We start from the raw sequence: 27,818 nt of genomic DNA on the forward strand, positions 1-27,818 counted from the left end.
CAATCAATTAGGACTGACAAGAATGAAAACGGAACGCTCAGCTCAGTTCACAACTAACTCGGTTCAGCCAGAGATCTTGGGTCCGGTGGAACTAACATCCCAGCTCAATCAAAACATTTACTTGCAAATAAGTCCCTTAGATTTAGATTGAACTCACATCCAGGTCTGACTGCTTAGCAGCCCATCTTAGTAATTTGAGAGCAGAATAGCTGCAGGCAGCCTTTTCTAAATAGTCACCTTTACTTTATGTACACAAACCTTCACTCTGGAAGCAGCAGGGGGAAAGCAATTATGCTGAAGAGATGGTGCCCAAGGATTCGAGCAACCCTCAATTTAAAGCCACAAAAGGGAAATAGAATAGAATAATTACCTTTTAATGGAAGCCAGACCAAAATACAAGGCTATTTATTATTACTGCAGAAGAGGGAGGGGCACCCTCCCCTTAACTCTACAGGGGGTTTAGTCTTAACCCATAGTCTTAACTCTTAACAATGGCAACCTGAGCGGCATCCTGGAAAGCAAAGCCAATCACACCAGTACCAAGTTAATGCATTACTCCAGCATTGCTGGTGCAACTGCGCGGTTGGGACATTGAAGACGTGGGTGGAGGAAGTTAGAACTTCCCGCAGTGTGCTGCACAAAGGGATTCATTCCAGTTATTCCGATTGTGTTATCTCCTATTCAGGAATCAAATAAATTCTGCCCTGCGTTCAGAAATTGCATATATTCTTGTACACACACTATGCAAGTATTGTAATTCCAATATGAACTGCACAGCCCAGACTTGGTCCAAGGTTAGGAGGGTGCCAATTAGACTGGACAGTGAAGAAACGATCAAGGAGAAACACTGAAGAAATGGGATGGTGACCACACCAGGGCATTGACTTCCTACTACTAGGGACATAGTGACTTCAATCTTACATTGTTGTCTCCTCATTGACTTCTGTTCCTTTGGTCTACTGATGTGTGTTGTCTTTTTTAGAGCAAGGCCCAGACCCAGGATCCCTTAGCAGGCAGCAGGTGTTCCATAATCCTGAGTACGAAGTTTTGCTCAAGAATGTAGTGAGTGCTTGTTGCATCATAAAAGGTTCATCTTGACCATTTTTTTTTGCTGTATGTGCAAGAATTGCAGCAACCAACCAGAAACTGGTCCACCAGGTCCACCAGAAAGTGGCGGTTCACCAGAATAATGGTTCACCATTATATATAATGTTCTACTACTCCATTCATTTTCATAACTGGATTGGAAATACCTACAGCAGAGATATCAAACCCATTTCATGCAGAGGGCCAAAGTTTGCACTCATGGTGCCTGCTGAGGGCTGGAAGTGACATCATTAAGCAGACAGTGACATCATTAAGCAGATGATGGTGCGAAATAAGCACTCTGTTCTCGTATAGAAACTCATTCACTGCAAATGAGAGAGGAGAAAATGTGCAAATCTTGTTCATATTTCCAAGATATGAGAGAGCCAATCATCACACTGGGACAGCCTAGTTATAATGGGGACCAGATCCGTTGCTTCTGGGAACTGCATTTGGCCTATGGGCCTTATGTTTGACATCCCTGACATATAGTATTGCAGAACTTATGGGGGTTTCCCCCCCTTTAACCAGTAAACATTAAAAAGGAGTGCTAGAGTTCCTTTTAAAGGCTGCCTTCTGCCAGCTACCATTTGTACAGCTACCAGAATGCCATGTTAGAGGCAAGACTTTCTCTGTTACAAAAACATTTGAATGGGGTTCCTGTGTGAAATGAATGCCATGCATGTCACTCATTTCATCCAGTACCTCTCTCCATTCATTTTGTAATGAATGAAAAATGAACTACATATGGACTCCATTCCGACCTTTTTTTTCATTCATTCTGGAACCAATGCACCACCTTACAGGTCGTATCAGTTCCTCAAGGTTAGACAAGGGCTTCTTTGAGGCAAATTGTCTCTGAGAAGCATTTATTTTTCATAAAAGGGCAGTATGAAGGCTGGCTTGTTTGGTTGGTCACGCTCACGCCAGACAGCATCTGTGTTTCAGCCTAGCCATGCAGCTCATTCCACAGGTGAGGGAATTGCCTCTTAAAAGTTTCTGTAGCGTGCTTATGCAGGAGAAAGGACGGAGTGAAGGAGACAAAGGGGGGGGGGAATTAAACTGAACAGTGGGAGAAGGTAGAAGGAAAGAGAGGAGAAAGAAGGCAAAGCAGCCATTTACCAACGTGGAATGGTAATGAGGATATAAATATTTGCTTCTACTGGATCTTCTATGTTCAAGAAGCCTAATAGCTTCAGGCGTTGTGACTGTTGATGCTGCATGCTAAAGCAGGTTACTGAAGCAATATATTTGAGAAAAAGAGCAGGTCTCTGCTCTGCTTTCCTGGACCACCCAAAGAGCACATGGGATGGTAAAAGTTTTGCTAGACAGCACCACATCGCATTGCTGTGTTTGTGTAATCTTTTTGAGTGCTTTCCTACCTTAAAATAAAGATCCTTTTTGAGTGCGCTCCTACCTCAGTTCAGCCTACTCCCTGCCCCAATCCTCTCCCAAAGTGCCTCCAAGCCAACGCCACCATTCTGTTACCTGCTCTAACAGGACCTCCAGGAAATGCTGGTGTCCCCAGCTATTTGCACCAGTGACTTTCAAGTGCACGATGGCAGTGGTGCTTTCGTACTGCCGGGATGTGATACTCTGACAGATCACAAGACCCATCAGCATAAGCCCATGAAGGATTGGGCTGTTAGTGGGTCCAGCTGGAGGGTGGATGTGGGATTCAGGAATTGCAAGATGAGACGTCATCTCCTGTTGTGAGGCCTTCTGTGCAAAAAGCAGTGATAACCATACCAACGGTTCCCAAACTGTGAGCCGTATATCTCCCAGAAACCACTGAAACTAGCTGGGGGAGCTGTGGAATCCTCATGAAAACCACCCTATATAATGATTAAGATTGTAGCCCTAATAGGGAGCCATGGCCAATGGCCCAGTAGATCAAAGGAGCCACCAGTCAAACAAGTTTGAGAACCACTGAGTTATACTATATTCTTTAACCATCTCATGTTGGTTTCCTGGTGTTTCCCCCTTCCCATATGAATAAAATCTGTTTATTTGTTAAGCCATGTTTGTTTCATACGAGATTCATGCGTTAAAAATCAGAACACCCCACCCTGAAATAAAGATTCACCGTGAGGCCACGAAAGAGGCATGCTTTTTTAACAGCTCCACAGAGGCATGCTGTTGAACTGTCTTGCACAGTGCTCAACACCCCACAGAAATCATTCTGATACCATCTGTCTGATCACATATAGACGGCTTCCTTTTCACACTGCTTATGTAGACATTGGCGAAAGAGATGGGGGAACGGTGCAAAAAAAAAAATGAAAGGATAGAGAGCTGCAGCAAAAGAGCATGTGCGCAATGCGTGTCAAAATCTGGAAATTAAAAAAAAAAAGGGCAACGGACAATTTCTGATTGGTTCCAGTTGGGAAATAAAATCAGTTAAGTCCGGACTCCAGAATTCTAGGGAAACATCCCTGGGCTGGCTCTAACAAATGCCGCTTTAACAAGCATCTTTTTACACAAGTGCCAAGAGAGTCCCCCACAGAGTCCACGACTGGCTGATCTGTAGTCACCGAGCATTTCCTCTTCCTTACTATTTGGGGCGACAGAGAACAGTCTGGTGCCAGAAATTCCACCATGGCCTTGCATTTCCAAATGACCAGCACCCATGCCCAGAAACCACTTGAATCGACATTTCATGCGCATGGCATGGCAATGATTTCTTTTTCTATGCCCAGCTTGGTTTCGGAGAGAAATACTGTATTTGCAATTTGTTGGAAGCGACTCGGGCAGTGAGCGGTGGGACATGGTCCAATATGCAGCAGGGATGTGCAAGGAAACAAAAACGGTTCCTTACTCTATTTTTGCTATTGAATACTTCATTCAGCTGCAACCTAATCCTAGCTGCTGATATCCTATGCTCCTTGCCTAGCCTCCAGCATGCCTCCTCGGGTTCACTCGCACCTGCATCAGTCAAAGATCTGGCACAGATCCGAATAGGTTCATAGGGTAAGGGAACAAAAGTTCCCTTTCTTTGAGAAGGTCTCCTGATCCTCCCCCACTAGATGCAACACACTGGAGCCAATTGCAGGGGATAGGATAGGGGCATTAGAGATTCATTTACTGAAATAGTGCTTGCTCCATTATTTGTTCATTGCGCTTACATTCCTTTCATTTCATTCAAGTCAATGGGGCTTACTCCAAGGTAAGCATGCATAGGATTGTAATCTGAGGAGATAGGGGATCTGGCCAAGTGTGGGGTGGGGGAGGGCTCCCCATGGACAAAGCTGCTGCTGCTGCTCTCTGAGGAGGAAGAGTCAGGGGTTACACCTGCTGTACTTGGCTACGGTGGTGCCTGTTCTGCAACTTCTGGGATTGCTTCTCCCCAGGTGGGTAGCTTGCAGTAAGACAGCAGAGGTGCTGCCTGTTTCCCTCTCCAAAAGGGGTGCCAAAACCTGGTTGCCTGGATCCCTTGCTCCTCCCCTGGGCGTTAGAAGAGCACATCCAGGGGGCCCAATCCTGCCAACTGGGGAGGGGGTACCAGGGCTGGGGGTTGAGCATATTGTTTCTCCCCTCTCCTGCTGCCACACTGCCTCCAACTCCATTCCTCTGTGTTCCCTGGCCAGCTGGAGTCTGCACTCCCAGGGAAATCACATCCAGAGAAACCCACTCCCAGAGGAAAACCCCCCAGCCAGCGATGCCTTTGGGAGCCTGTTCCTTCTCCTCCTCCTCCTCCTTATTACTCCCATTTTTCCCCTCCTCAGGCTCCCCCACCTCCTCCAGTGGTGGTGGCAGCCCCTCCGCCCGCCCGCCCAAGAGACTTCCCAGGCTGGCTGCAGTCCTGATTTGACTCCTGAAAAACCAGGCTGCGAGGGCTCACCTCAAGGCACAGGGTCAAGGAATGGAGGCAGTGGGCGGCAGGGCACCTCTCCTCTGCATGCAGCTGAGCCAAGAGGCTGCACAAATGCGCGCACCTTACAAGGCGCCTGCGCTTCACTTTTTCGCTTGTCTGGGCACTCACAGACAAGGAGGGAAGGGAGGTGGAGGGGGGAGGCCGGAGACAGAGAAAGGCTATGCTCTGATTGGCTCTGAGCTGCTCTGATTGGCTGCTGGCACTGCAGAGGCTTTTTTTCTTCCTGGAAGAGCATTTTTTTTCTTTTTCACCAGAGAGGTTGCGGACCACCTGGGAGGGTGCTGTGGGCCACCAGTGGTCCGTGGACCATGGGTTGGGTACCCTAAGTCTAAAGCATAGCAGATTTATTTCAGAAAGGGGCAAAGCTGGCCACTTTGTACTTATCAAGTACTGAAACCACCAGTCTGTTTCATAGCTCTGCTGGAGCAACATCCAAGCCTGCCTTGCTGGCTGTGAGTGGCTTAGCCTTGGAGATGTCTGTTGCCATGGCCTCCTGTGGTTCTGTCTCTTGTGTAAACCATCCGGAAGTCTGGCTTCCAGGTCAACAATTGTACCGGATCTGGACTACTTGTGCCTCACAGCATGCCTGTGGTGGCACCTGATACAAGATAGGGTACACTTTCCTCCAAGCCATTTGCCCCATGAAAATCCACTCTACCACTTCAAAAGTGATCGGCAGCTATTTCTAGTTTCAAGATTGGACACCAGAAGTAGCTTCCAATTGTGATTTTAATTTCCAGGCTTGGGGAGCCCTGCAAAGGTGTCCTTGGGGCTTCCTGCACCGTGCACCCCTGGACGCCATTGCTGGCTTCAGGTAAGCCAGCAATCCCACCCCCTTCCCCAGCAGCTGTGCGATCCTGGGGGGCTGCGTTACTATAATCCTCCTGCCCCCATCCCTTAAGAGGCCAAATCAAAGTACTTCCCTGGCTGGTGGGTCGTGACCACTTTGGGAACTACTGTGCTAGACTTTACATCTACTGTAAATTGCTGGTTAACAAGAAAGACACTTATTGTATGCTTAAAACCTGTAATAAGAGACCTGCTGGATCAGGCCAAGGGCTTGCCTGGTCCAGATTCCTGTATTTCACGGTGGCCCAGTTGATGCTTCAGGGAGCACTCAAGACAATACAACAGTGGTTCCCAAAGTTTTTTGACTGGCAACTCCATTGACCTACTGGGCCATTGGCTTGGGTCTCCCATTAGGACTACAATCCTACACATTTAATAGAGCGGAGGGTTTTTTGTGAGAATTACGTGGCTTCCAGGCTGGTTTCTCCAGCTCCCCAGGGAGCCATGGATCACAATTTGAGAATCACTGCAATACATGATACCTGTATCTTGTTGCCACTCCATTGCATCTGGCATCCAGAGATAGCCAACCTCTAAAAATTGGAGGTTGCATATACAGGTGCAGCCTATTTATCCATGGGTTTTTTTATCTGTAGATTTGAATGGGGTGGGGGAACCAAAAGTCACACACACCTTTGCCTCCTTTGCCCTGCACTGGCATCTCTCTCCATTTCCAGGCAGCCCAAAACACTGCAAAAAGGCTCTGCCTTGCCCAGGCAGGGAAATGGCCCTGGAGCCCTGGAAGAGGTTCCCCTTGCAAAGGAATGGTAACACTCCTGGAGCCCCTGAGCCACCAAAGAGGCTGAAGAGGGGAAGGGGGGAGAAAATCTCTGTAGCCAGAACAGGTGCAGCAAGGTCGAGCTCTCTCTCTCTCTCTCTCTCTCTCTCTCTCTCTCTCTCTCACTCACTCACTCACTCACTCACTCACACAGGGACAGGTGTGGTAGCAACAGAGGGGATTGCTTTAAAAAACTCAGGGAGTGTTTGTCAAATCCCCCCCCCCATTGAGATGGTGCAGGCAATCACCGACACAAGCAACCTCCCCCCATGGTGCAGCACACAAGCTGCACACAAGCAAGCCTTCCCACCACGCAAAGCATGAGATTTAGCCTACAATCCTCTCCACACTTTCCTGGGAGTAAGCCCCATTGACTACAATGGGGTTTACTTCTGTTTAGAAAGGCATAGGGCTGGACTCTTAAAAGAAGCTGGGCAGCTGGCAACGGGGAGGGCTGAGTACGAAGCAGAGGGGAGGGGCTCCGTTACAGCTGCCTTTTGATAACAGCTGATAACAGCTGCCTTAGTTTCCTTCCATCCAGAAGTGTCAGGCTGCAGTGTATTTGAATAACTCTATGGAATTTAGCACAACACGTTTTTTGTTAATCGCGCCAAGTCACGGAACGGAACTAACGCAGATAAATAGGCTCCACCTGTAGTCATCTTTATTACTGTAGCTACTCCCAGGGATTAATCATAATATCAGAAGTAGGTCCTGGGGCTCAGTCATGACTCAGATTAATTCCTATGGGCGTGAGAAGAAAGAAAACAGGAGCCGGATTGAAAAAGAAAGAAATTATATGATTGAGACACAAAATTATGGCTATTGGGAATGATGGTGGTCTAACTTTTTTCTGCTCTTTTCTTGCCTTGTGGAAGAAAATCTCTCTGATTCCTGCCTAATTATTCTGAACAACATCTTGTTCCTTTGCTTTTGTAATGCTAATTATTATGCTACCTGCATGGGCACCCATCTAATGAACTACATAAAAGACTGAAGGGGCACGACAATTGCCAAGGAAGATGAACCTAGCAACACCATGTCAGATGGAATGAAATCCCACGCCTTGCAAAAGGTGCAGCATTGTCTGTTTCCAGAGGGCTGAGGAGAAAGTGTTTGAATTGATCATCTCGTTTTTAATGCAGTTAATCGTATCTAAATTAGCAAGTTACAGCAACCTTAATTGGGGTCATTTCTTAGTGATACCCAAGGGTTGGAATAGGGATGATACTCCAAGTAGTCCATTTAAATATGTGGGGGAGGCACGTGGGCATTTGGTTTTGTAGCTGTATCATTGCCTAATTGTATGGAAGGGGCCATTTAAATACTACTTTAAAGAAATATTAAACTGCACACTGAGGGGCAGTTTGAATGAATCTCTCTCTCTCTCTCTCTCTCACACACACACACACACACACACACACACACACACCCATGCAATACGGCAGAGTAAATTTCAATGATAACAAAATAAAAACACATAACACTGCTTTCTGCAGTTCTCGTTTTTGTAAAAAAAAAACACAACCCAAAATCTGCAAAAAAAGAAAACCATTTTCTTAAAGCAGTTATAATTTATAATTATAATTTATAAAAATGCAGCCTTGGAATAAAAACACATAACCCCACTTTGTGTACTTTGTACACTTTGTGTCCTTTTTCCTTGGGGGAAAAAGCTACATCTGCAGGCAGGCAGGCAGGCAGGCAGGCAGGCAGGCAGGCAGGCAGATAGATAGATAGATAGATAGATAGATAGATAGATAGATAGATAGATAGATAGATAGATAGATAGATAGATAGATAGATAGATAGATAGATCTAAGACCCACATCATTAATGAGGATAATTCCAAGTATCATCTTTTCTGGTCTATTTTCTTTTCTGAAGGAGATAACTTAAAATGAATAAACAAACAGCCCAGTCCACCATAACTCCCTATGCAGCAAAGCAGTGGCGCCCACATGGCATCCAATGCAACACGTAAGGTAGTTCCTAGCCTCTGGAGGCCTCCTCAGGGCAAGGGTAGATTTTTTTTCCCTTACACAGGGGTAAGCCCCTGCCAACCCAGTGGGGATGTTCAGACCTGTGCCTGTGATAGCATCTGTGTAGACCCGTGAAGGTAGATCGAGCCTGGGGAAGGGGCTTGGATTTGGTGGATGCTGCTGCCACTGAACCCACCCCCTTCCTGATGTTAATCTGGGCTCATCCCCACCCCTGTTGCCACCCTGTTCTGCCCACCCAACCTTGTTCCGCCCAGCCCCTGCCTCCCTCCCACCCCTGCCAGGTCTTAACTTGGATGGTGGACATCTGGAGTCCTCTGTCACGTGGAGCTGACCACTCGCCACATCTGGTAGCGGCTAGCCCACACACTCTGGGTTGTTGCCTTTGCAACTACTGGAAAGCACCAAGCATTGCCGGAACACTCGTCCCAGCAGCACTAGCCACTGTTAGGAGTGGGCTGAAAGTGTTATGTTAATCCACTCCAAATTATGAGAAATTCCACTGTCAAAATTTTCAGCCACTTGAGTGTCTGAAATACAGAAAAGCAACAAAAGTCCTATAGCAGCTTAAGGACTAACCAATGTATTTTTAGAATAAACTTTCATGAATCAGTCCGCTTCAGCAGCTGCATGATAGAGTCCCCAACTTGTACTTGGTTCAGAACTAGAATGGTACTCTCAGTATTGTGGAAGGTCAACATCTAAAAGACAGATTGGCCACGATGCTGAGCAGGCTGGTGGAGGAGGTAATTTGAAACTTTGTGCTGTAGCCAATCACCCAGCAGAACAGGTGCACCTCTTTTCTGTTCAAATCCAGCTTGCCTGTTCAGTCTGGTGGAGGAAGAACTCGGGGTGCATAGGCTTTCATCTGCCAATGCTATGTTTATCCAGGATTGTGGAAACTGACACCCATTTCAGCTCATCACTGCTGGCTTTGGGTATTTTGGATTTCATGCAGTCCATGCATGAGGCCATCTGATGCAGGTTGCATCAGTGGCAGATTATGAGGGGTCAGGGGGCAGTTTCAGGGTGCCTTTTACACCAAGTCTGTCACTGTCACTTCCCTCCAACTTGCCACCAATGTAAGCCTCAGTGATCAGCTTCCCACTTGCACAAGAAGCAGATCATTTCCCTCATTACCGTGCTCCTTACTGATTTTTTTTGGGGGGGGGGGGGTGTCGTAGTTGTAGCACAGAAGCAGTGGACCCAAGACAGGATCAGGTGGCATTCTGGGTTGCACCTCCCCTGTTTCTGTATACACAAAATTCTGTGTTTTGTTTTTTTTTTAATTGAGGGAAAGAAAGCTACTGAAGTTTTACCCTGAATTGCAGAAATATGCATTTGCCTCTAGAATCTTTTCACACATCACACAGAGGCAAACCCTGGTTTGCCACAGAGTGTAACCTGAACTGGGAAATGTAGCCATTTGCTAAGACCACCATAATGTTTACAATATGCCATGTCATGTTTACATTTCTGGCCAGATGTTTTCAACATCTTGGGTGTAACAAAATGTGAGAAGCTGCCTTGAGCGGCCTGGAAGGAAAAAAAAAATACATTCTTCTGAATCAAAACTCGCAAAGGATGGAGGAGCCAACACAACTGGGCAGCCATCATGGCAATGTGCCCTTCTACTGCATAACCACTCATCCATCACAGGACAACATTCAAACAATGATTGCAGGGTTAGCCTACTCAATTAACAGCTCAACCCAATGTTTCTTTCCTTGGGCCTTACTCCCAGGTTAACATGCACAGGACTGCAGCATAAAGGGGTTTAATCAATCAGACAAATGTGAATGGCAACAACAGTCTGTGTCTATAAAATGACAGCCAGACCAACCCACCACAGTCTCGGCTGGCCGCTGTACAATTTGAACAGCTATGAACAGTAAATCAAGCAAGTGATTCATTCAGACAGGGTCTTCTACCATTTGACGGCCAGTGGGAGGCATTTTGTTCTGGCAGTAGATCTTTCAAGCACTCTGCCGGAAGGTGGACAAGCCAGGCGGTTGTTGAAACAGGCCAGCTAGGAAATGGAAATCTATTTCTGGTTTGTGCTTTCATCCAGCTTAGAGCTTGGGAGGTACTGGCAATGGCTGCTGGGATGCAGTCAGGTCATAGCTAGATAGTCTGGCAGATAGCTAGATAGTTTGCTTCGAAAGCAGCTGCTTTGTCACATAGCCAAGGTGTGAGATTCAAGCCAGGCATAAGGCCAACTCAAAGGTCACCAAGGTGGCATGGGAACCACTCCAATGAGGCCACTTCCTATGCCACTGCAGCAATGCCTGTAGGAAAGCATCTCATGCCCCTCACTTGGGGTCCATGAACTTAGTAGGGTAAGTGGGGGGGGGGGAGTCACTTCAGGCAAGCTCATGATAGAAGATGGTCCTTCAGCTACATTGTTCCCATGCCATTTAATTATTTGGCCCATATGTATTAAGATACACAAGCTCTGTCCCTTTTGGAGTATGGTGACAGCCACACAGGAGTCAGTTTCAAATGCTGGCAGCCTGCAGATTCCTCTTAAAATTCCAGCTGTCTCTACAAATGATCAACATGTGTGGTTTTTCCAGCCTACAACTGGAAGCAGACAAGTTCTCTTCTGAAATGTGCACCTGTGTTTTGCACATGGACTCTCTGTTTAGGATATTACTGTTGGCTGGATATACTCCCCTAGAAGTCATAGCTTTTGACTGCAATAAATCCACAAGCACCTAGCACGGCTTGGAACTTTTACTGTAATCAAAGCAAGGCCTGGTTCCTGCCTGGGCATAACTAACAATTGCTGAAATGGAACAGGAAGCAAAACACACTTCAAGCAACTGCTTTGCCCGTAAGGGACCACGTCAAAGTTACCATAAGGTCCAATAAGAGAACACCACTAAATTCACAATTGCCCGCAATAGATATTCTTCATGCTTCAACACGGACCTTATGAGCAAAAGACTCTTGGCAGCAAACAGTGGCACCTGGTGATAGAAGATAGCACTGCAGACCACAACAGCCACTTTCCTAACTTGTGAGGTGGGAGAATTGCAAAGAAGGACACCTAGTGGTTGAATTAGGTCTCCTAAAATTAAAGAGGGTACCAAGATTACAGCTCTCCAAATTATCTATGGAAACCCTCCTCCAACATAGGACAAGAAGACAGAAGCAAATGACCAAAGAGACAGGAAAAAGCAGTCGCACAAGAGGAGATGGAAGGGTATGGTCAGAAGGAACATGACAAGATGGGGTCAGAAGGTTGTCAGGTCAGGCACTGGCTGAGGGCCAACACCTGGCAAAGGCCAGACTAGGCCTGAACCCCCAGGATCAGTGGTGGCAGTGGCATGAGTTAGCCAAGAAACTTGCATAGCCGCTGTACCCAGAACTTGCATCCATAAATGGGAATAACCCCCAGAGGCCCCCATGTCATCATGAGACCTCTCATGGATACTCTCACGGACGTGGGGAAAGAGGACCGTCACATGGGTCTCATGGCCACAATAGACTCACACAGCTGCTTCCACTCACCACATTGGCCAATGAACTTTCTAGAGGAATCTTTCTAGATCTTTAAAATGTGTTGCATATGCTTTTAATCTTAGCTTTATGTAATTTAACAAACAGATCATGTGGTAGTGAAAGCATCTAACTTATTCCCCCTTAATTGCCATACTCCATTTCTTTTTCCATTTTATAACAGTATCATCACATCAGTATAAATCCTCCCTGGGTTGCACGGTGATACCAGCAATGGCAATTTGTTCTTCTGCTTTCGTTGACGATGGCAACGTCAAATTTTTTTGCAATTTTGCCATGAAACCAACAAAAGGCACATAACTCTAGCTACATTCTGAGGAACAGCTGGTACAAGCAATTGTCATTCATAAGATCATTCATCTGGGCATCAGAGGTACATTAGTTGCTAATGCCAAGCTGTTCTTAGGGCAATTCTCTCATTGCAATGGACATGGTGAGTGGGCAGAGTAAGTTCATGCCCACTGGCCCCACCCACTACATCACCAGTTTTGTGTTCTGCAAAACCTGTGAAACAGCCTACATTTGTATGTGCGGTTGGGGACCAGTAAAGAGGTAGAGTCCCCAGTCATGTGCACGCAGCCTATATGTGTACAATGTTTCACAGGTTATGCTGAGTGCACACAGGGGATAGGCACAGGGCAAGCTGGTGCAAATGAGTGCAATCTCATTCTTCTTCCTACACATGTTCATGGCCATGTGTGAAGAGTCCTCGTGTTATACAGCCTTCCACTGACCTCAAGTTCTACATGGCAGAAACGAGGAAACATCAGAACAGTTTTTTTTTCTGTTTCTGTTCCGGAGAATCCTGGAGTTATCCGGAATCTCCCAGCGTCCCTTGCTATGAGAACACCACACTGGCTTCTTTGAAATCAGCTTGCCCATCCTGCCTGATCTGTGCCACCACCCCAGCTACTCTCAGTTCACATTTCACGTACAGTCAAGGTGAATCCCAACCTGACCACAAGACCATCATCACCCAGCCTCAACCCCCAGCAGAAATCTTCCACCACACAAGAATCCCTCAGCTGGAAGGTAGCCCATTTGGAAATTATTAATAGTATTATTATGTGACACTTCCTTGAAGGTAGAAAGTTTGAAAGAGTACCGATGTAGAGGGTTCTGCCTCTTTGATTTCCATCCAATATTCTTCTCATTATCCAAATAAAGTAATGCAAATGAAAACCCTGGTACTTGATTAGACTCTGCGGCTTTTCCGGTAACCGAAGCAAACCTGAGCCAGGAAACAAGCAGCCATGCAGTGCACCTTTTATGGCAGACACAAGATATCTTGTGTCTTAGGCACAGGGGTTCCTCACAGAAGCTCAGCTCCCACTATCAGTTTCTCAGTGCACACAGCAGCTGCTGCGGTTGCTTTCATTATTTTTTTTTTTAAACGGTATCAATTAGAACAAAAACATATACTTATCTGGGACTGACACAGGTATGCTCCTGGTGGAGCAATGCATGCTCAGTGTGATGAGACTCACCCTGCACATTGTTTCTGAAAAGCAGCACAGATATGTCCGACTTGCCCATCAGTTTAATTGAGCAAGTGCAAGAGAAAAATATCATTTTTTCCTTATATTTTCATTTGCGTGGTTCATTTTTTGTTTCATTCTGATTTTAATTCTGTTTGCTTTTGTTGGAATTTTGGATGAAACCAACACTCTGGATGAAACCAAGTGCTCTGTCCTGGCACCTGAGACCCGCCCTCTATGATCCTTGCAGGAGGTGTAGTTCTTAACGCTATTTCCTTCTTGCCCTTTCCTGCTCTCTCTCTCTCTCTCTCTCTCTCTCTCTCTCTCTCTCTCTCTCTCTCACACACACACACACACACACACACACACACACCATCACTTCAGGAGGATGGCACATCTCCCCACACACACATCCATACAAAGGGAACAGCTTTAGGGCCCGCTGTTCCACAAGTAGTAGGAACCTCTAACCACTCAAACTCGGTCTTCTTGGAAACTGTGTAATTTTGGACACTCGTAATCTTGGAAACTGTGAGTATAGTGTTTCTTTTAAAACCTTAGCTAGCCTCTGTTCCTGTGTATGTTAATTGATAGCAGCCTAGCAGGGTGGTGGATTTTGCCATAGGAAAAGAGTCCTTCTACTGACTGCTCTGCTTCCTCCCCTCTTTTCCCAACAGTTTTTCCCATGCATTTTTAGTTTCATTTTTAAAAGTAAAATGTGAATAATAGTATATAATAGTAGCTTCTGGCAGGAGTCTGGCATGTGCGCCCACTTCCACATTTTAATTACCCAGATGCCCTGGGTACGTATGCCCTGGCTGCCACATTACAGGAGAGGTTGGGTTTAAAAATAAAATGGACTGCCACAATGAACGAACGATATATTGTGGGAAATGATCATTTAATGAGCCTCTGACCGCCTGCAGCTGCTGGCGCTCACAAAGCCTGGTTCGGCCACAGTTTGCAGGATGTGTGCCTGGCGATGATGCTATCACTGGGTGATGCCGTGGATCGGGAAGTCAACTGCTCGACAGCTGATGGATGAGCCAAGGAAGCAGGGACAGAGGGGCAAGTGGATTTAAGGAGAGGACAAGGCAGGCACAGGGCAGAGGAACGAGGAGGGATAAAGGAACAAGGAGAGATGGCGAGAAAAGGAGACAAAGAGAGACTGAAAGGTGAGGAGGGGGAATGAAGATGGGAGAAAGGATGCAGGAACAGGAGCTACCAAATAACAGTGCCGTGGTTAGAAGGCTGGTAGAAGTGGGAAGGACTGGTGACTTCTACCAAGAGAGCGACTAAAATGATTACGGGGCTGGGGCACCTTCCCTATGAGGAAAGGTTACAGCTTTTGGGCCTCTTCAGTCTAGAAAAGAGGCGCCTGAGGGGGGACAGGATTGAGACATACAAAATCATGCAGGGGATGGACAGAGTGAAGAGAGAGATGCTCTTTCCCTCTCACATAACACCGGAACCAGGGGACATCCACGAAAGTTGAGTGTTGGGAGAGTTAGGACAGACAGAAGAAACTATTTCTTTACCCAGCGTGTAATTAGTTTGTGGAACTCCTTGCCACAAGATGTAGCAATGGCATCTTGCCTGGATGCCTTTAAGAGGGGATTGGACAAATTTTCTTGAAGAAAAGTTCATTACGGGTTACAAGTCATAGTAGGTATGTGTAAGCTCTTGGTTTTCGAGGCAAGCTGCCTCTGATTGCCAGATGCAGGGGAGGACACCAGGACACAGGTGTGCCTGTTGTCTTGTGTGCTCCCTGGGGCATTTGGTGGGCCACTGTGAGATACAGGAAGCTGGACTTGATGGGCCTATGGCCTGATCCAGTGGGGCTCTTCTTATGTTCTTAACTACAATTCCCAGGAAGCCTTGCAGGTCTCTTGTTATCTGGTGTGCTCCCTGGGGCATTTGGTGGGCCACTGTGAGATACGGGAAGCTGGACTAATGAATGGGCCTATGGCCTGATCCAGTGGGGCTCTTCTTATGTTCTTAACTACAATTCCCAGGAAGCCTTGCAGGTCTCTTGTTATCTGGTGTGCTCCCTGGGGCATTTGGTGGGCCACTGTGAGATACGGGAAGCTGGACTAATGAATGGGCCTATGGCCTGATCCAGCAGGGCTGTTCTTATGGTGAAAAAAAGGATGCATAGGAATCCCATGAAGTGTGGACAAAGAGGGAAAGGATGAGAAAGAGGAACACGGCGAGAAGGGGTGGAAAGGACAGAGGGAGTTCAAGAAAGAGAACGCTGTATTGAGAAGAATAAAAGCAATTCACAGGTTTACAATATTTTACAATATGTTTTAAATCTACACTTGAAAATGTTAAAGTGTGAGCATTAAGAGAGAATAAATGTGTTTGTAAATATGTGGGTCCCAGACCTACATTCATGAGGAAGCCATAACTTGCTGCGTTCTTTTCAGGTGTACTTTCCATGGCAAAGCCAGGTTTACTAGTGCGTAAAGTCCTAAACATTAATCTTTGCTGCTGGATTCGTTGTTTGTTTGTTGTCTTTATTTTTAAATCAAATCACCACTGGGGATTTTGGGGATAGATCTTCACATATATGCAAAACATCTTGAACAAGATAATTCACTGTTTACAGGGTCACAATCAAAAGTCCACCAGAAGAACAGGAAATTAATGGACTGGACGCAAGAAAAACAAGAGAAAGGCAATCACAAAGTAATATGGAAAAATGGATTCCGAACCCTAAAGAAAAAGAGCTTAAGAAAGAAAATGCAGCACAAAACAAGTCAGTGGTTTTAAGGCTTTTTAAAAGAAGAAAGAGAAGGAGAAAGTGGATAATATAATTCTTGTTATAAGATCACTCTGAATATAACTCTGCTGGAAATGGACAGATCACATTCTTAGAACATTTTTCATTCTGGCCTACTGAAAAAGACTCCATCTTTTCACAACTCTGCCGTGGTTGAGTGGGGACTTGAATACACATCTTCCTATTCCTAACACTCCACTCCAACCATACTGGCTTGCAGTGGTATCTCTGGAGTAAGAGTAGGAAAGGCCCTTGTCTGAAACTCTGGCTAGCCACAGTCAGTCAGCACTGACAAATACTGGACAAGATAGACCCATGGTCAGACTCAGCATAGCACATCTGTATGTTCCCAGTGCACTGAGATACTCAGGTTTCAGTAGGATGCACATGTATTTACATTTACTCAATTTGTTAATCACCGAGTTATGTGCACAGCAGAGCCACTAACCCGCTAAGGCTGCAATCCTAACCACACTTTCCTGAGAGTAAGCCCCATTGAACAAAATAGGACTTACTTCTGAGTAGACCTGGTTAGGATTGTGCCCTAACACTCATAATCACTTGACAGCTGTAATAACAGGACAGAACCACCACCCCCATGACATGCTGGAGAACTGCATGTCATTCAGGCCACATTCCAAGCCTATGGCTCTCCAAATTCTTTCTTGGCTGTGCTAGCAGCGATAAATGTAAATAGGAATTATGGGGCTTGACTTCAGAACCATCTAGCTAGCATACCAAGCATGTATGCTCTGCCATAGAGTTATGGCCCTTTCCAGGCCACAAATGGGCTTCAAGATCTTTTTATTTAAAAGCAGCAATTGGAGAGGACCTGTCATGAAATCGGCATCCAGTGACCTACCTTGAGGCTTGGGTTTGGTCAGCTTCCCACAGGGCTTTGAGATGGTGACTGTCTTCTGGCAGTCTGCGTTGTGTAGAGCTCGCTTGAGATTCCCAGTTCGAGTCTTCAAGGCAGTGTTCAGGTCACACTCTCCCCATGCTTGGAACTGGTATTTACACTCCGCTGCAAAGAAGGCACGAGCGCGTTTTAATTTCAGCCACTGAGAAAGAGCAAGTTCAAAAGAACTTTCTCATTGGATTCGATATCTCCCAAGTTTATTTTTCTCTATCTTTTATGAACACATGTTGGGAAGGTGACATAGGACCAGTGGTGTATTTGGTGGGCAGGTCAACAGGTGCAAGTGCTTCCAGGTGGCATGACTTCCCCCTAGCCATGCAGACCCAAGGGCACCTGAGTTCACTGCTCCCTTCTGAAGGCCTTCAGAGGGCTAGAGAAGCCACGCATGGCTTCCCTGACCCTCAGAAGGCTTTCTAAGGCCTCCGAAGAGCTTTAAAACCTTTAAAACCAAGAAAACCAGAAGTGACATTTTAAGGTCCTCCAGAAACCTTAGAAGGCCTTCTGAGGCCAAAGAAGTCATGTACAGCCTCTCTGGCCCTCAGAAGACCTCCAGATGTGATGTGACTGGTGGGGCACCTTGGAGCAGCACATTGGCCAGGCCCACCACTGCATAGGACTGATTCAGGTGGTATTTTCACTACTGACCCAGCCCCACACGGGTAGAGAAGTGGATGCTCGCAACATGTGCACATCCTGAGTCAACTCTGGGGGAATTCTCTCTCTCATGGGGGGCATGGTTCGTGGCAAGTTATCACTCAATTATTCTAACAACGGAGTAGTTCTGCTTAAACCTCTGCTGGTATAATTTGAACTCATTATCTCTGCCATTCCCTCAGGAACAGGGGTGAACAGCTCTTTCCTCCCCTTCCTTAAAATATCCTTTTGGATATTTGATGAGTTCAATTCATCTCCTTTAACTGCACCTTAAATGTGCCTTGTTCTTTCAGCCTTACCTTACATAATTCACATTCTGGGGCCTGGACCATCTTTGTAGCCTCTTTTCACCTTCTTCAATTTGACAGTGTCCTTCTGAAATATGATGCCCATATATGAGCAGCACTGAAGATGAGGAATAAAAAGTGTTGACTGTCAAAGTGCCATGACTTCTCACATCTTGGGAAATGGGTCTGCTGATCAGAATTTCCCAAACTGTGGGTTGCCACCTGATGGTTGGTGGGTCGTGAAACTGACAAGCCGGTAGCTGACAAAGAAAATGTATTGAGCTCTATGGAAAGTGAAACTGAGCCGCACTTGCACTTGCATTTCCTCACAAGTAGGAGACCGCGCCTCAGTCCATTTCAAAAGGCAGGCTGAGAGGAACGTAACATCATCAGACCAGACCCGATCCAATGAACACAGGTCCCAAAAAATACTCAAGAAGGAAATCCCTCCCTTCCAAGCTTACAAGGGAAATGTATTGAGCCCTATGGAAAGCAAAACCGAGCCACACATGCACATTTACTTGTGAGTAGGCAAACGTGCCTTGGCTCCTATCAAAGCCAGGCGAAGGGGGACGCAAGACCTAGTTGTGGACTGACCATTAGGTCCGATGGGGCAAAAGCCCCAGATGCGTGGCACCAGGACCCTGTGGAAGCCTCTCTGAGGCTCCCGACGGGGGCAGAAACTGTGCTTCTGGTTTTCCGGAAGCACAGTTTAAAGAGTGGGGGAACCTCACAGAAGTTTCTCTGACACAGGTGGGGGTCGTGTGAGGCTCTGTGAGCCTCAGGTGAGTAGGAGGGGCAGATTTCTGTGCAGGGGGCAGCTTTAGCCCATGGGGGCGCCATCGCGGACCTTTGCCCTGGGTGCATGGCTGCGGAGGTCCGCTACTGGCAAGGCCACCAGAGTGGTCTCAATCTGATGTACATGGAGTTCAACAAACGCTCCAGAGCAGCAACTGGTAAGGTGAAACTTTTTTTTTTTGGGGGGGGGGGTATCATAAAGCTAGGTGGGTCCCAACAGATTGTCTTCCTTCCATGACACTAGCACAGCGCTTCCCAAATGTTTTAGCACTGGTAAAACATGTTTTAAAATGACAAAATTCTCCTCCATTCTCTCTATGCATAATCTTCAATGCCTCAGTCATGTCCCTCCTGCGTTATCTTTTTTCTAACATGGATCCCCTGAAACATTATAGCTTTTCCTCCTAAGGAAGGTGCTTCAGGCCTCTGATCAATTTGATTTCCCTTTTGCATCTTTTCCAGCTCTGCAAGATCCTTTGTCTACAGGTTTATAATTGCCTGCTGGTATGTTGCAGACTGTAGAAATGCACAAAAAAAATGCCAGACAATTACATATATCAAGAAGATGCCTCAATATAATACAGCAATGTGGTTTTGCCACTTCTCTATTCAGATGGAGCATCTCATGCTATCTAAGCTGGAAAGCATCTTTGCCCGGCACGGATTGCAATATCACTTTCATTGTGCCTCTGTATCCAGGATTTGAAATTGTTCTGGAAAGATTAATTAAGCACACCTTCAAGCGCTCCTCCTGCGAGATAACTACATACGGAAGAATCTCTGCAAATAATGAATGCGTCAAGTGAGGTCGTAACAGCCAGTATCTGTAATTTTCTACAGCCTGAAAATGGGATTGCTAAGAAAGCCAGAAACCAACTGCAGATATCACAGCATCCGAGAGCCATCTGGAAGAGACTTAGGCACAATCCTAACCAAGTCTACTCAGAAGTAAGTCCTATTTTGTTCAATCGGGCTGACTCTCAGGAAAGTGTGGTTAGGATTGCAGCCTCAGAGTCACAATTCACAGGGGAAGGGAAAATAAAACAGGATACCGGAAGTATAAGCCAATCCTGCGGTCACAGAGAATATGTTCCAAGAAATTCCACAAATTCCACTAAACACATTTGCAGATTTTTGGCCTGAGAAAAAGATCCTACAGTTCAGTTTGAATGACATTTTGAGTGAAATTCAATGGTTATTCTAGACCAGGGGTGGACAAATCCTGGCCCTGAGGCCATTTGCAGCCCTTGGGGTCCCTCAATACGACCCTCAGGGAGCCCCCAGTCTCCAATGAACCTCTGGCCCATCAGAGACTGTTGGAGCCTGCGCCGGCCCACGACTGCTGTCAATACAGTCAGACACAAGCTGTAGGCCAAGTTAGAGTAAGGCCTTTTATAGTCTCCATGTGTTTTCTGCTTTTCCCTGGGCATTATTTTAACCCCGCCGCCCCATTGCCTCTAAACAACTTACAGCCCAATCCTAACAGGCAGCCCAATCCTGAGCTGCCCAGGGCACCCCCTCTCAGCAGCACCACGAGGGCTGCTGCCAAATCCAGAGCCTCCCACGATGCCGTGGGAATCACCTCGGAAGTAGGGGACATTCAGCCCCTTCCCCCGGGTAAGGGAGGCAGCCCCGCAATGGCACTCGTAAAGTAAAGGCGCTTGTGTAAGGCACGCAGCCTCCAAAAGCGCCTAGGATCCTGCAGAGCAGAGCTCCCTGAATCCTCCTCCCGCCCGCCCCCAGGCATGCCTCTGGCATGCCCCCTCCCTGTGTCATGCTGGCCTTTCCCCTCCCCGGAACACCCCTGTCCCCGCCCTGTTTGCTGTTCCGCAGCCCAGCGGTCACAAGCACCGAGCTGCAGAATGTGGGTGCCCGCCAGGTGGTGGTTCAGTGCCAACCGGCGCTGAGCCACCTCCGGTGGGAGCCCGGCAGTAAGCCCCGTAAACGTGCCTGACTGCATATTTGTGACTGTGGTCCGCGCCGCGGAGGTGCGGTGTGGACCATAGGATTGGGCCCTTATGTCTGTATGTGTTTCTGGCTTGCTGTGTATGGCAAAGTTCATAGTTCTCATGTGGTTCTACATGCCTGCATTATAGTTCTCGTGTGTATTATAAATAAGCTCAGTAAAATTCATTCATTCACATAAGTTCCATCTCTAATGTATTCATTTATGTAAATTTATTCAAATTTATTCAAATGAACCGTGAATTTATTCTTTTTTCCCCAGCCAGATAGATGACGTGGCCCTCCTGCCAAATGTTTACCCACCCCTGTTCTAGACCACAGGTTTCAAACATAAAGGCCATGGGGTGGATCCTGCCCATGGAATCTCTGTATTCAGCCCCCATGAAAATAAAACTCTCTCAGTGGCACCTTTTCAGAAGCACTGTTTCTGCTGAGGCTCTGGGAGGCAGAGATGGAAGGGGGCCTAAGAAAGCAATAAATGCTATGAAAAACGGGCAAACCAAGAGGGGTGAGAGAAGGAGACACTGCAGGGAGAACCCAATTATCACTCAGGCCACCCTTTCAAGCAGTGCTGCTTCTGCACTTGAGAACTGGGCTCTCCCACATCTTGAAAATATGATCAAGATTTGCATATTTTCTCTTTTGTCATTGCAATTAACGAGTTCCTGTGTGAGAACACAGTGTCCATTTCTCACAGATGCACAAACAACACCAGTTGCATGTTTAGTATTTGTGCTGATCCAAAGTGCTCTTCTCCTTTCTCAACAACTTCGTCTTTGAAAATGGAGTGCTGTTTTCATGGGAGGGGATTTTCGGGGGGGGGGGGATTTTCTCTTGTGGAGAGCAAAACGTATGGAACTCTTGAAGCTCTATTGAAATTGCAGTGGCTATCTTTTTTACACAAGTGCTTGTTTCTGGCCATAATCTGCTTAATGACATCACTTCCTGCTTAATGACATCAATTCCGGTCCTCAGCCCTCAGTGTATTTATACTGGGATTTTCACCTTCTTTATTCTGTATCAAAATATATGCGCGCCAAGAAGATCAGGACAGAAGAGAAAGGATTAATTTAATAGGATTGCATGCTCAGATCTCCAGCAAATGCAAGCAACAGAATGATGCTCCTAATTACTGTATCACCCTTGCGGTATCTTCTTATCAAGCTGAATCCCTCCTGCTTAGAATTTCTCTTTGTCCTAGAGACTTTGATGATCTAATTAACCCGCTCAACCTGACATGGCCATCTTTTTAATTTTTCCTCTGATCATTTTTTAACTCCTGGGGAGATGACAAATGAAGCTTGAAAACTCACTTGGTTTTTGCAGTGCCGCCAAAGACCATCTCATTGAGTCAATGACACTTTAAAGGAAATGGATTTTTATTGTTGTTGTCAAAGGACAGAGTGCCCATCAAAAGAGGATTAAGGTCCTTGGCCTATCTCTCCAGTGAGTGATATCCTGTGGTCTAGATTATGTCTGGGCATAAACTACTTGGTTATGTGTACACGTTTTTCAAGCAGTTCAGTTATTACAGTTCAGAAAGCCCCAGAAATTCTGCTTACAAAAGAAGAAATATAGGGCATGTCATCCATGTCACTCTTTCTTTGGGGCATAGTAGATCCCACTCACCAGAGTTAATATCCCTCTTATTAATCAAATGAACATATCAGGAGTGACATCAGGGCATCATTTGAGTCAGGCATTGGCTGAAGGCCCATGCCTATCAGAAGGTTCACTTGACTGGCTCGACCTCCGGAACTCTTAATGTTGGTAGCAGTTGTATTGCCCAATTTGCAATCAGGGATAGATGAGGTGGTCCTGAGGAGTCCAATCAGGCATTGCTCCAAGTTCTAAGCAACCTGGTGTCAGTATTGGACCCCATTTCCAGACTGCAGCCCTACACTTAGCGCAACGATTTATAATCATAATCTGGCCCCTGGGTTCCTTACCGCCAAATTGCTTCTTCCAGTTGCAGGGGATCTTACACCTTTGTGTCTTCATTGTTTGTTTACAGTCCACTCCACTCCGGGTGCCCTCGCGAGTCCCCAGCCCACAGTCGCCACTGGTCGGGACACAGACGCTCCATTGCCATTCCCCACAGTCGGACTTCTTCACCTTCTTCTCTGGAAACAACGACAAGGAACAAAACAAAAACCAGAAGGAAATAATGCTCAGGGCGCACTTATGACAACGGAATCTTAACAAAAACTCAGAACATACAAAATAGGTGATAAGGATTCAGTTTTTAAGTGCTAATACTTATTAACTAATCTTTACATTTGAAAGCACTAAAGACATATGAAATTGAGATCTTGTGCATGCAGACTTCACAGGGCAGGTTCTCTATCCCTGAGTGATGATCCCTTCCCTGGAACTTATTAACAGCCTCAAATCTCTAGTAACCTCCAGTGGCATAAATCAGTGGCTCCCAGTCTTAAATAATGGTTGTGTAAAGTATTGCAAGTGGAGTTGGCAACCTTCAGTCTCGAAAGACTATGATATCGTGCTCTGAAAGGTGGTTCTGGAACAGCATCTAGTGTGGCTGAAAAGGCCAATTCAGGAGTGACAATCCCTTCCACACTGGGAACAAGTGCAGTCTGTCCCTGGTCTGTCTCCCTGGCTATGGGCCTTCCTTCTTTGCCTCTTAGCCTCAGACTGTTGGCCAAGTGTCTCTTCAAACTGGGAAAAGCCATGCTGCACAGCCTGCCTCCAAGCAGGTCGCTCAGAGGCCAGGGTTTCCCACTTTTGAGGTCCACTCATAAGGCCTTCAGATCCCTCTTGCAGATGTCCTTGTATCGCAACTATATGGCAAGCACTATAATGTCAAAATATGCAGAGGAGAGACGTTTGGTGTCTTCTTTTTTCAAATAAGAGAAGCAGGAAACGTGAAATATTCTGAAGACTGATGGGACCCTTTCTCAACATGGAAAGTCTTGACATGTTTCTTCCCAGGAAACAGACATGAGATGCACAAAGCTCTCCTGCAGCAGTTCCTCTTTATATGCAGGAAGGCTGCTGAAAAGGGATGGGGATAAGCAGTAGGGGATCCACTGCTCATAGGAGTGAACATAGGAGGTGAGGCTGGAACACGGACTGTATTGTCACCATCACCTTCTTTGGTATAACATGGATATAAACAGTGTATTTTTCCCCATTGTGTAATGACATTGTTTTATCTGTATGCTAACAGCCCGGTCCTCCCTAACTTCACCCATGCTGATGCAGCCACAACTTCTACCTGGATAGGTGGAATGTCTGGGCAATTCTGGAAAATGCATGGAGTGACTGACTGGTCCAGCCAGTGACTGCATCTCAAATGAAAGCAGCGCAAGGTTTCTGTCTCCGCTGGGCCTTTTGCACCAGCGGATCAGAAGATCTGCAAGCGCAACTGGCCCATAAGACTGGGACGTGAAACAATAACACAGTAACTGGAATAGAATAAGTTCAGTTTCTGCCCTGAATTCTTCTTAGCTGTTCCCTTTTAGTCTCTGATCCTTCCAGTCTTTGATGTTTGCAGTCTGTTTTCCACATTTCTGTCCCACCACCTGTTACGTAAAAATCCCCTTTTCTCTTCCAAGTTGTGTTTTTATATCTAGTTATGTATTTTGGACTATACAGACCAAGCAAGCAGGCCACTCCTCCCCCAGCACATGTTTCTAGGGGCCATGGCCAAGCTACAAGCACATGAATTACACAACCCCCAATTCCTTGCAGGTCAATGTAGAACCTAATCACTGTGTCTCCTGATTATGCAAAACAAGCATGCACCTATGGAGGAGGAAGTCTATTGTTCTTTTGTTGTAGCTTTAACACTCTTAAGCACCTTATGCAAATTGCCTCCCACCCCCAGAAGGTCAGCCTGGCTGGTAAGCTGCCTTCCTTCCGGTTCATCACATACTCCACGTGTACCATTGTGTGTTACTGAGCATGCCCACAGCTCTGGGATACTTCTGGTCAGTTTAGATTGACTTCCAGGTCAAAGACAACTTTTAAGAGAGAACTCAGAGCACATGCGGTCTCTCTCTGATTGCTCTCTTGCGAGAGTGGTCCTGCGGGACTCTTCCTCCAACTGCCCCCCCCGACAGGTAAATATATCGTGCGTCTAAACTTCCCCCCCTTCTTCCCTACCTATCCCTCCCTTCTCCCCCATCTTTAGTCAGCAACTGGGTTTAGCAGATTAAGGAACCCCTAAAATACCTTCCTACACCCTATCCATTTCTGTTTCCTTTTCGGATGCACCCAAATACATAGCACATGCATCCACCACGAGTTAGGTACACCAGACAAGTATATACTTATCGATTCTCCATGTGTATTATGTTACCTTTGTGTGTTTTTGCAATAAAAATATAATCCTTTGATTGAAAGTTACCTTCCTCCCAGTCTCCTCTTTAAGCTAAACAAGGGATTTCTTTGCTCTACGCTGTCTTGTATCCAGCCTATGGTTCCAAAAGTTTCCAGAAGGCTAATATAAATAATTCCCCTAAACAAAACAGCCTTTTTGGTAACACACCCATCTCCTGGAGCCTGCTTCCTTGCTCTGGAATCTCCTCCTCGTCACTTCATCTCCACTCATTTCTATTCCCCCTTACCTTCTTTCTGCCCCAACTTCTACTTTCTTCTTCTTCTCCTCCCAAACTGCTCCTCCACTCACATTTTATCCCCTTCCCTTTCTAAAACTAGTATTCAGTGCCTATCAAGACAGGCATTACATCTGTCTCCCTTGTATCGGTGAGCTGTGGCTTGTCCTACTTTATGGCAGAAGATTGGATAGGTTTTTTTTTTTTATCCTTCCATTTGTTTCAGAGCTCAGTCCAAATGTTGTGCTTAGCTGGTGTAAGTCACTTCCAAGTGACTTTCCTGAGTAACGCTGGCTTCTCCATGCCAGATCCAGGCTGGCGATGGGTGACTATGCACCGGCCTGGGGAGGCCAGTGCAGAGGGCTGGGGAGAATGATGGGAAGAATGAGGACATTTCAGTGTGGGGGAGTGTGGACTGGAAGGTGGACCGGACCCAGGAGGAGGGTGGGACCAGCCTCCAGCACTTAGACTGGATCCTAACCCCGCAGCCCCATGTTATGACAGGGTGCTCAGAACCGTGCCAGCAATTTAGTTGGCGCAGATCTGAGTAGCACCATTGAGGTGACTGGGACATTACTTAGGATAAGGGGATAAATATTGGCCTACCTATTCCAAAGTAGGATAGGATTAGGTTGCCTGTCATGCATCATCCAAAGGTTGTTTAAACAGATATACACAAAGGAAGTGCATTTGAAAATGTTTCCCAATAAGTTCAGGTAGAATACAATTTTTTTAAGAAACAGCTTTACCTCCAACTTGCATAAAAGACACAGTCCTCCATTCAATTTGGTTTTGTTCCTGTCTTTTATTGCCATTTACTGTATATTTGTATTAACAATGCTTTTTAGTTGCTATTGTATACTACATTCAATCCCCCCAAAACATTGCTTCAAAAAAAAAAAAAATTAATACATTTATAACAGACAAGGGAAGAGAAAGCTGTGGGTACTCCCACTTTTTCAAACATCTATTAATATGATTAATTTTTTTTTAAAAAAAACCTTACCTGGTTTTTCCTTTTTGCCAGCCTCAGTAGTGCTCACAGCAGCAAGCAGGAAAATAAATGCAAGGAGGACAGCCGTAAATATCTGACACTGTTCCTGCTGTTTCTGCATCCTGGAAATTAACAGAAAAGAATAACATCAGACATCAAAGCATCAAATCACATCAATGAGACTAAAAGAACCATTTCAGGGACCCATAATGCACTGCAAATAGACCCATGTTCAGGGATCAGACACTTGGCAGGAGGTCTGGTCTAGAGGGTAGAGCCTCCATTTGCCTGAATATAACCTCCGAAGGTCGCCAGTTCGAGGCCATCAGCACCGTGCGACCTTGAAGCAGCTGACAAGCTGAGCCGAGTTATTCCATCTGCTCTGAGCGTGGGAGGATGGAGGCCAGAATGTGAAACCAGATCAAGAAAGTAACACCTGAATGTTGTGGTTTCTTGTAAGATAGAACATTCTTTCTAATTGTAAAAATCCCTCCGGGAATTTAATAAGCCTGCCTATGTAAACCGCCTTGAATAAAGTCTTGAATAAAGACCAAGAAAGGCGGTATATAAATACCTGTATTATTATTATTATTATTATTATTATTATTATTATTATTATTATTATTATTATTATTATAATATAACGTGGAAAGTTGGTAGTGATAGCTATCTTATAGCCCAATCTTATCTCCCACCCCGCCCTGCTGGTGCAGCTGCACAAAAAACGAGCAGGCTGTATCAAGTGGGGAACAGGACAGATTGGATGTCTTCAGAAAGGGAATTTAAATCCCCTTACGCCTCTGTAAGCCTCCCGCTCTGCAATGGGTCCCCTTGGATCTGTGCCAGCAATTTTGCTGGCGCAAGTTGGAAGAGAGAAAGGTGGGTGAGGAGGCTGCCCAGGGAGGGGATAGCATCCAGCATGTGCCATCACTACCAGATCCACTCCCTCCCACATCCTCCTCTCCACCCCTTTCTGCCCCCTCCCCACCCAGTTTCATTCCCCTGGTACCAAGAGATGCTAATGGGACCGAAAGACACCAAACGACCATAAAATTGTATAATACGCGGTGGGGTGAGTTTTTTTGGCAATTATTTTGGCTGCCTCAAACAGGGGAATTTTGCTATGAGCAACTGATTGACAGAACTTTTTTTGCAGTTTGCTATGGCAATCAAAACAACATGAAGACATTTGCAACCAGTGTCAGTAGTCGCTGGGAACAGGAGACACTTTTCTTTAACCATGAAA

General features: G+C 46.1%; 1 protein-coding gene across 1 annotated transcript in view; it reads right to left on the reverse strand.

The window, feature by feature from the left end:
• Positions 1–27,818, reverse strand: part of PTN (pleiotrophin) — a 97,821-nt gene that overhangs the window by 11,076 nt on the left and 58,927 nt on the right. The window contains exons 2-4 of the mRNA XM_066633997.1: positions 26,585–26,694; positions 22,948–23,121; positions 17,238–17,399 (exon numbers count right to left, since the gene is read on the reverse strand). Coding sequence (XP_066490094.1) covers positions 17,238–17,399; positions 22,948–23,121; positions 26,585–26,693 — 445 coding nt within the window. The 5' untranslated portion in view covers position 26,694. The remainder of the gene's footprint in view (positions 1–17,237; positions 17,400–22,947; positions 23,122–26,584; positions 26,695–27,818) is intronic.

The sequence above is a fragment of the Tiliqua scincoides genome, chromosome 7, assembly GCF_035046505.1.
Source record: "Tiliqua scincoides isolate rTilSci1 chromosome 7, rTilSci1.hap2, whole genome shotgun sequence".
Classification (NCBI taxonomy): domain Eukaryota; kingdom Metazoa; phylum Chordata; class Lepidosauria; order Squamata; family Scincidae; genus Tiliqua; species Tiliqua scincoides.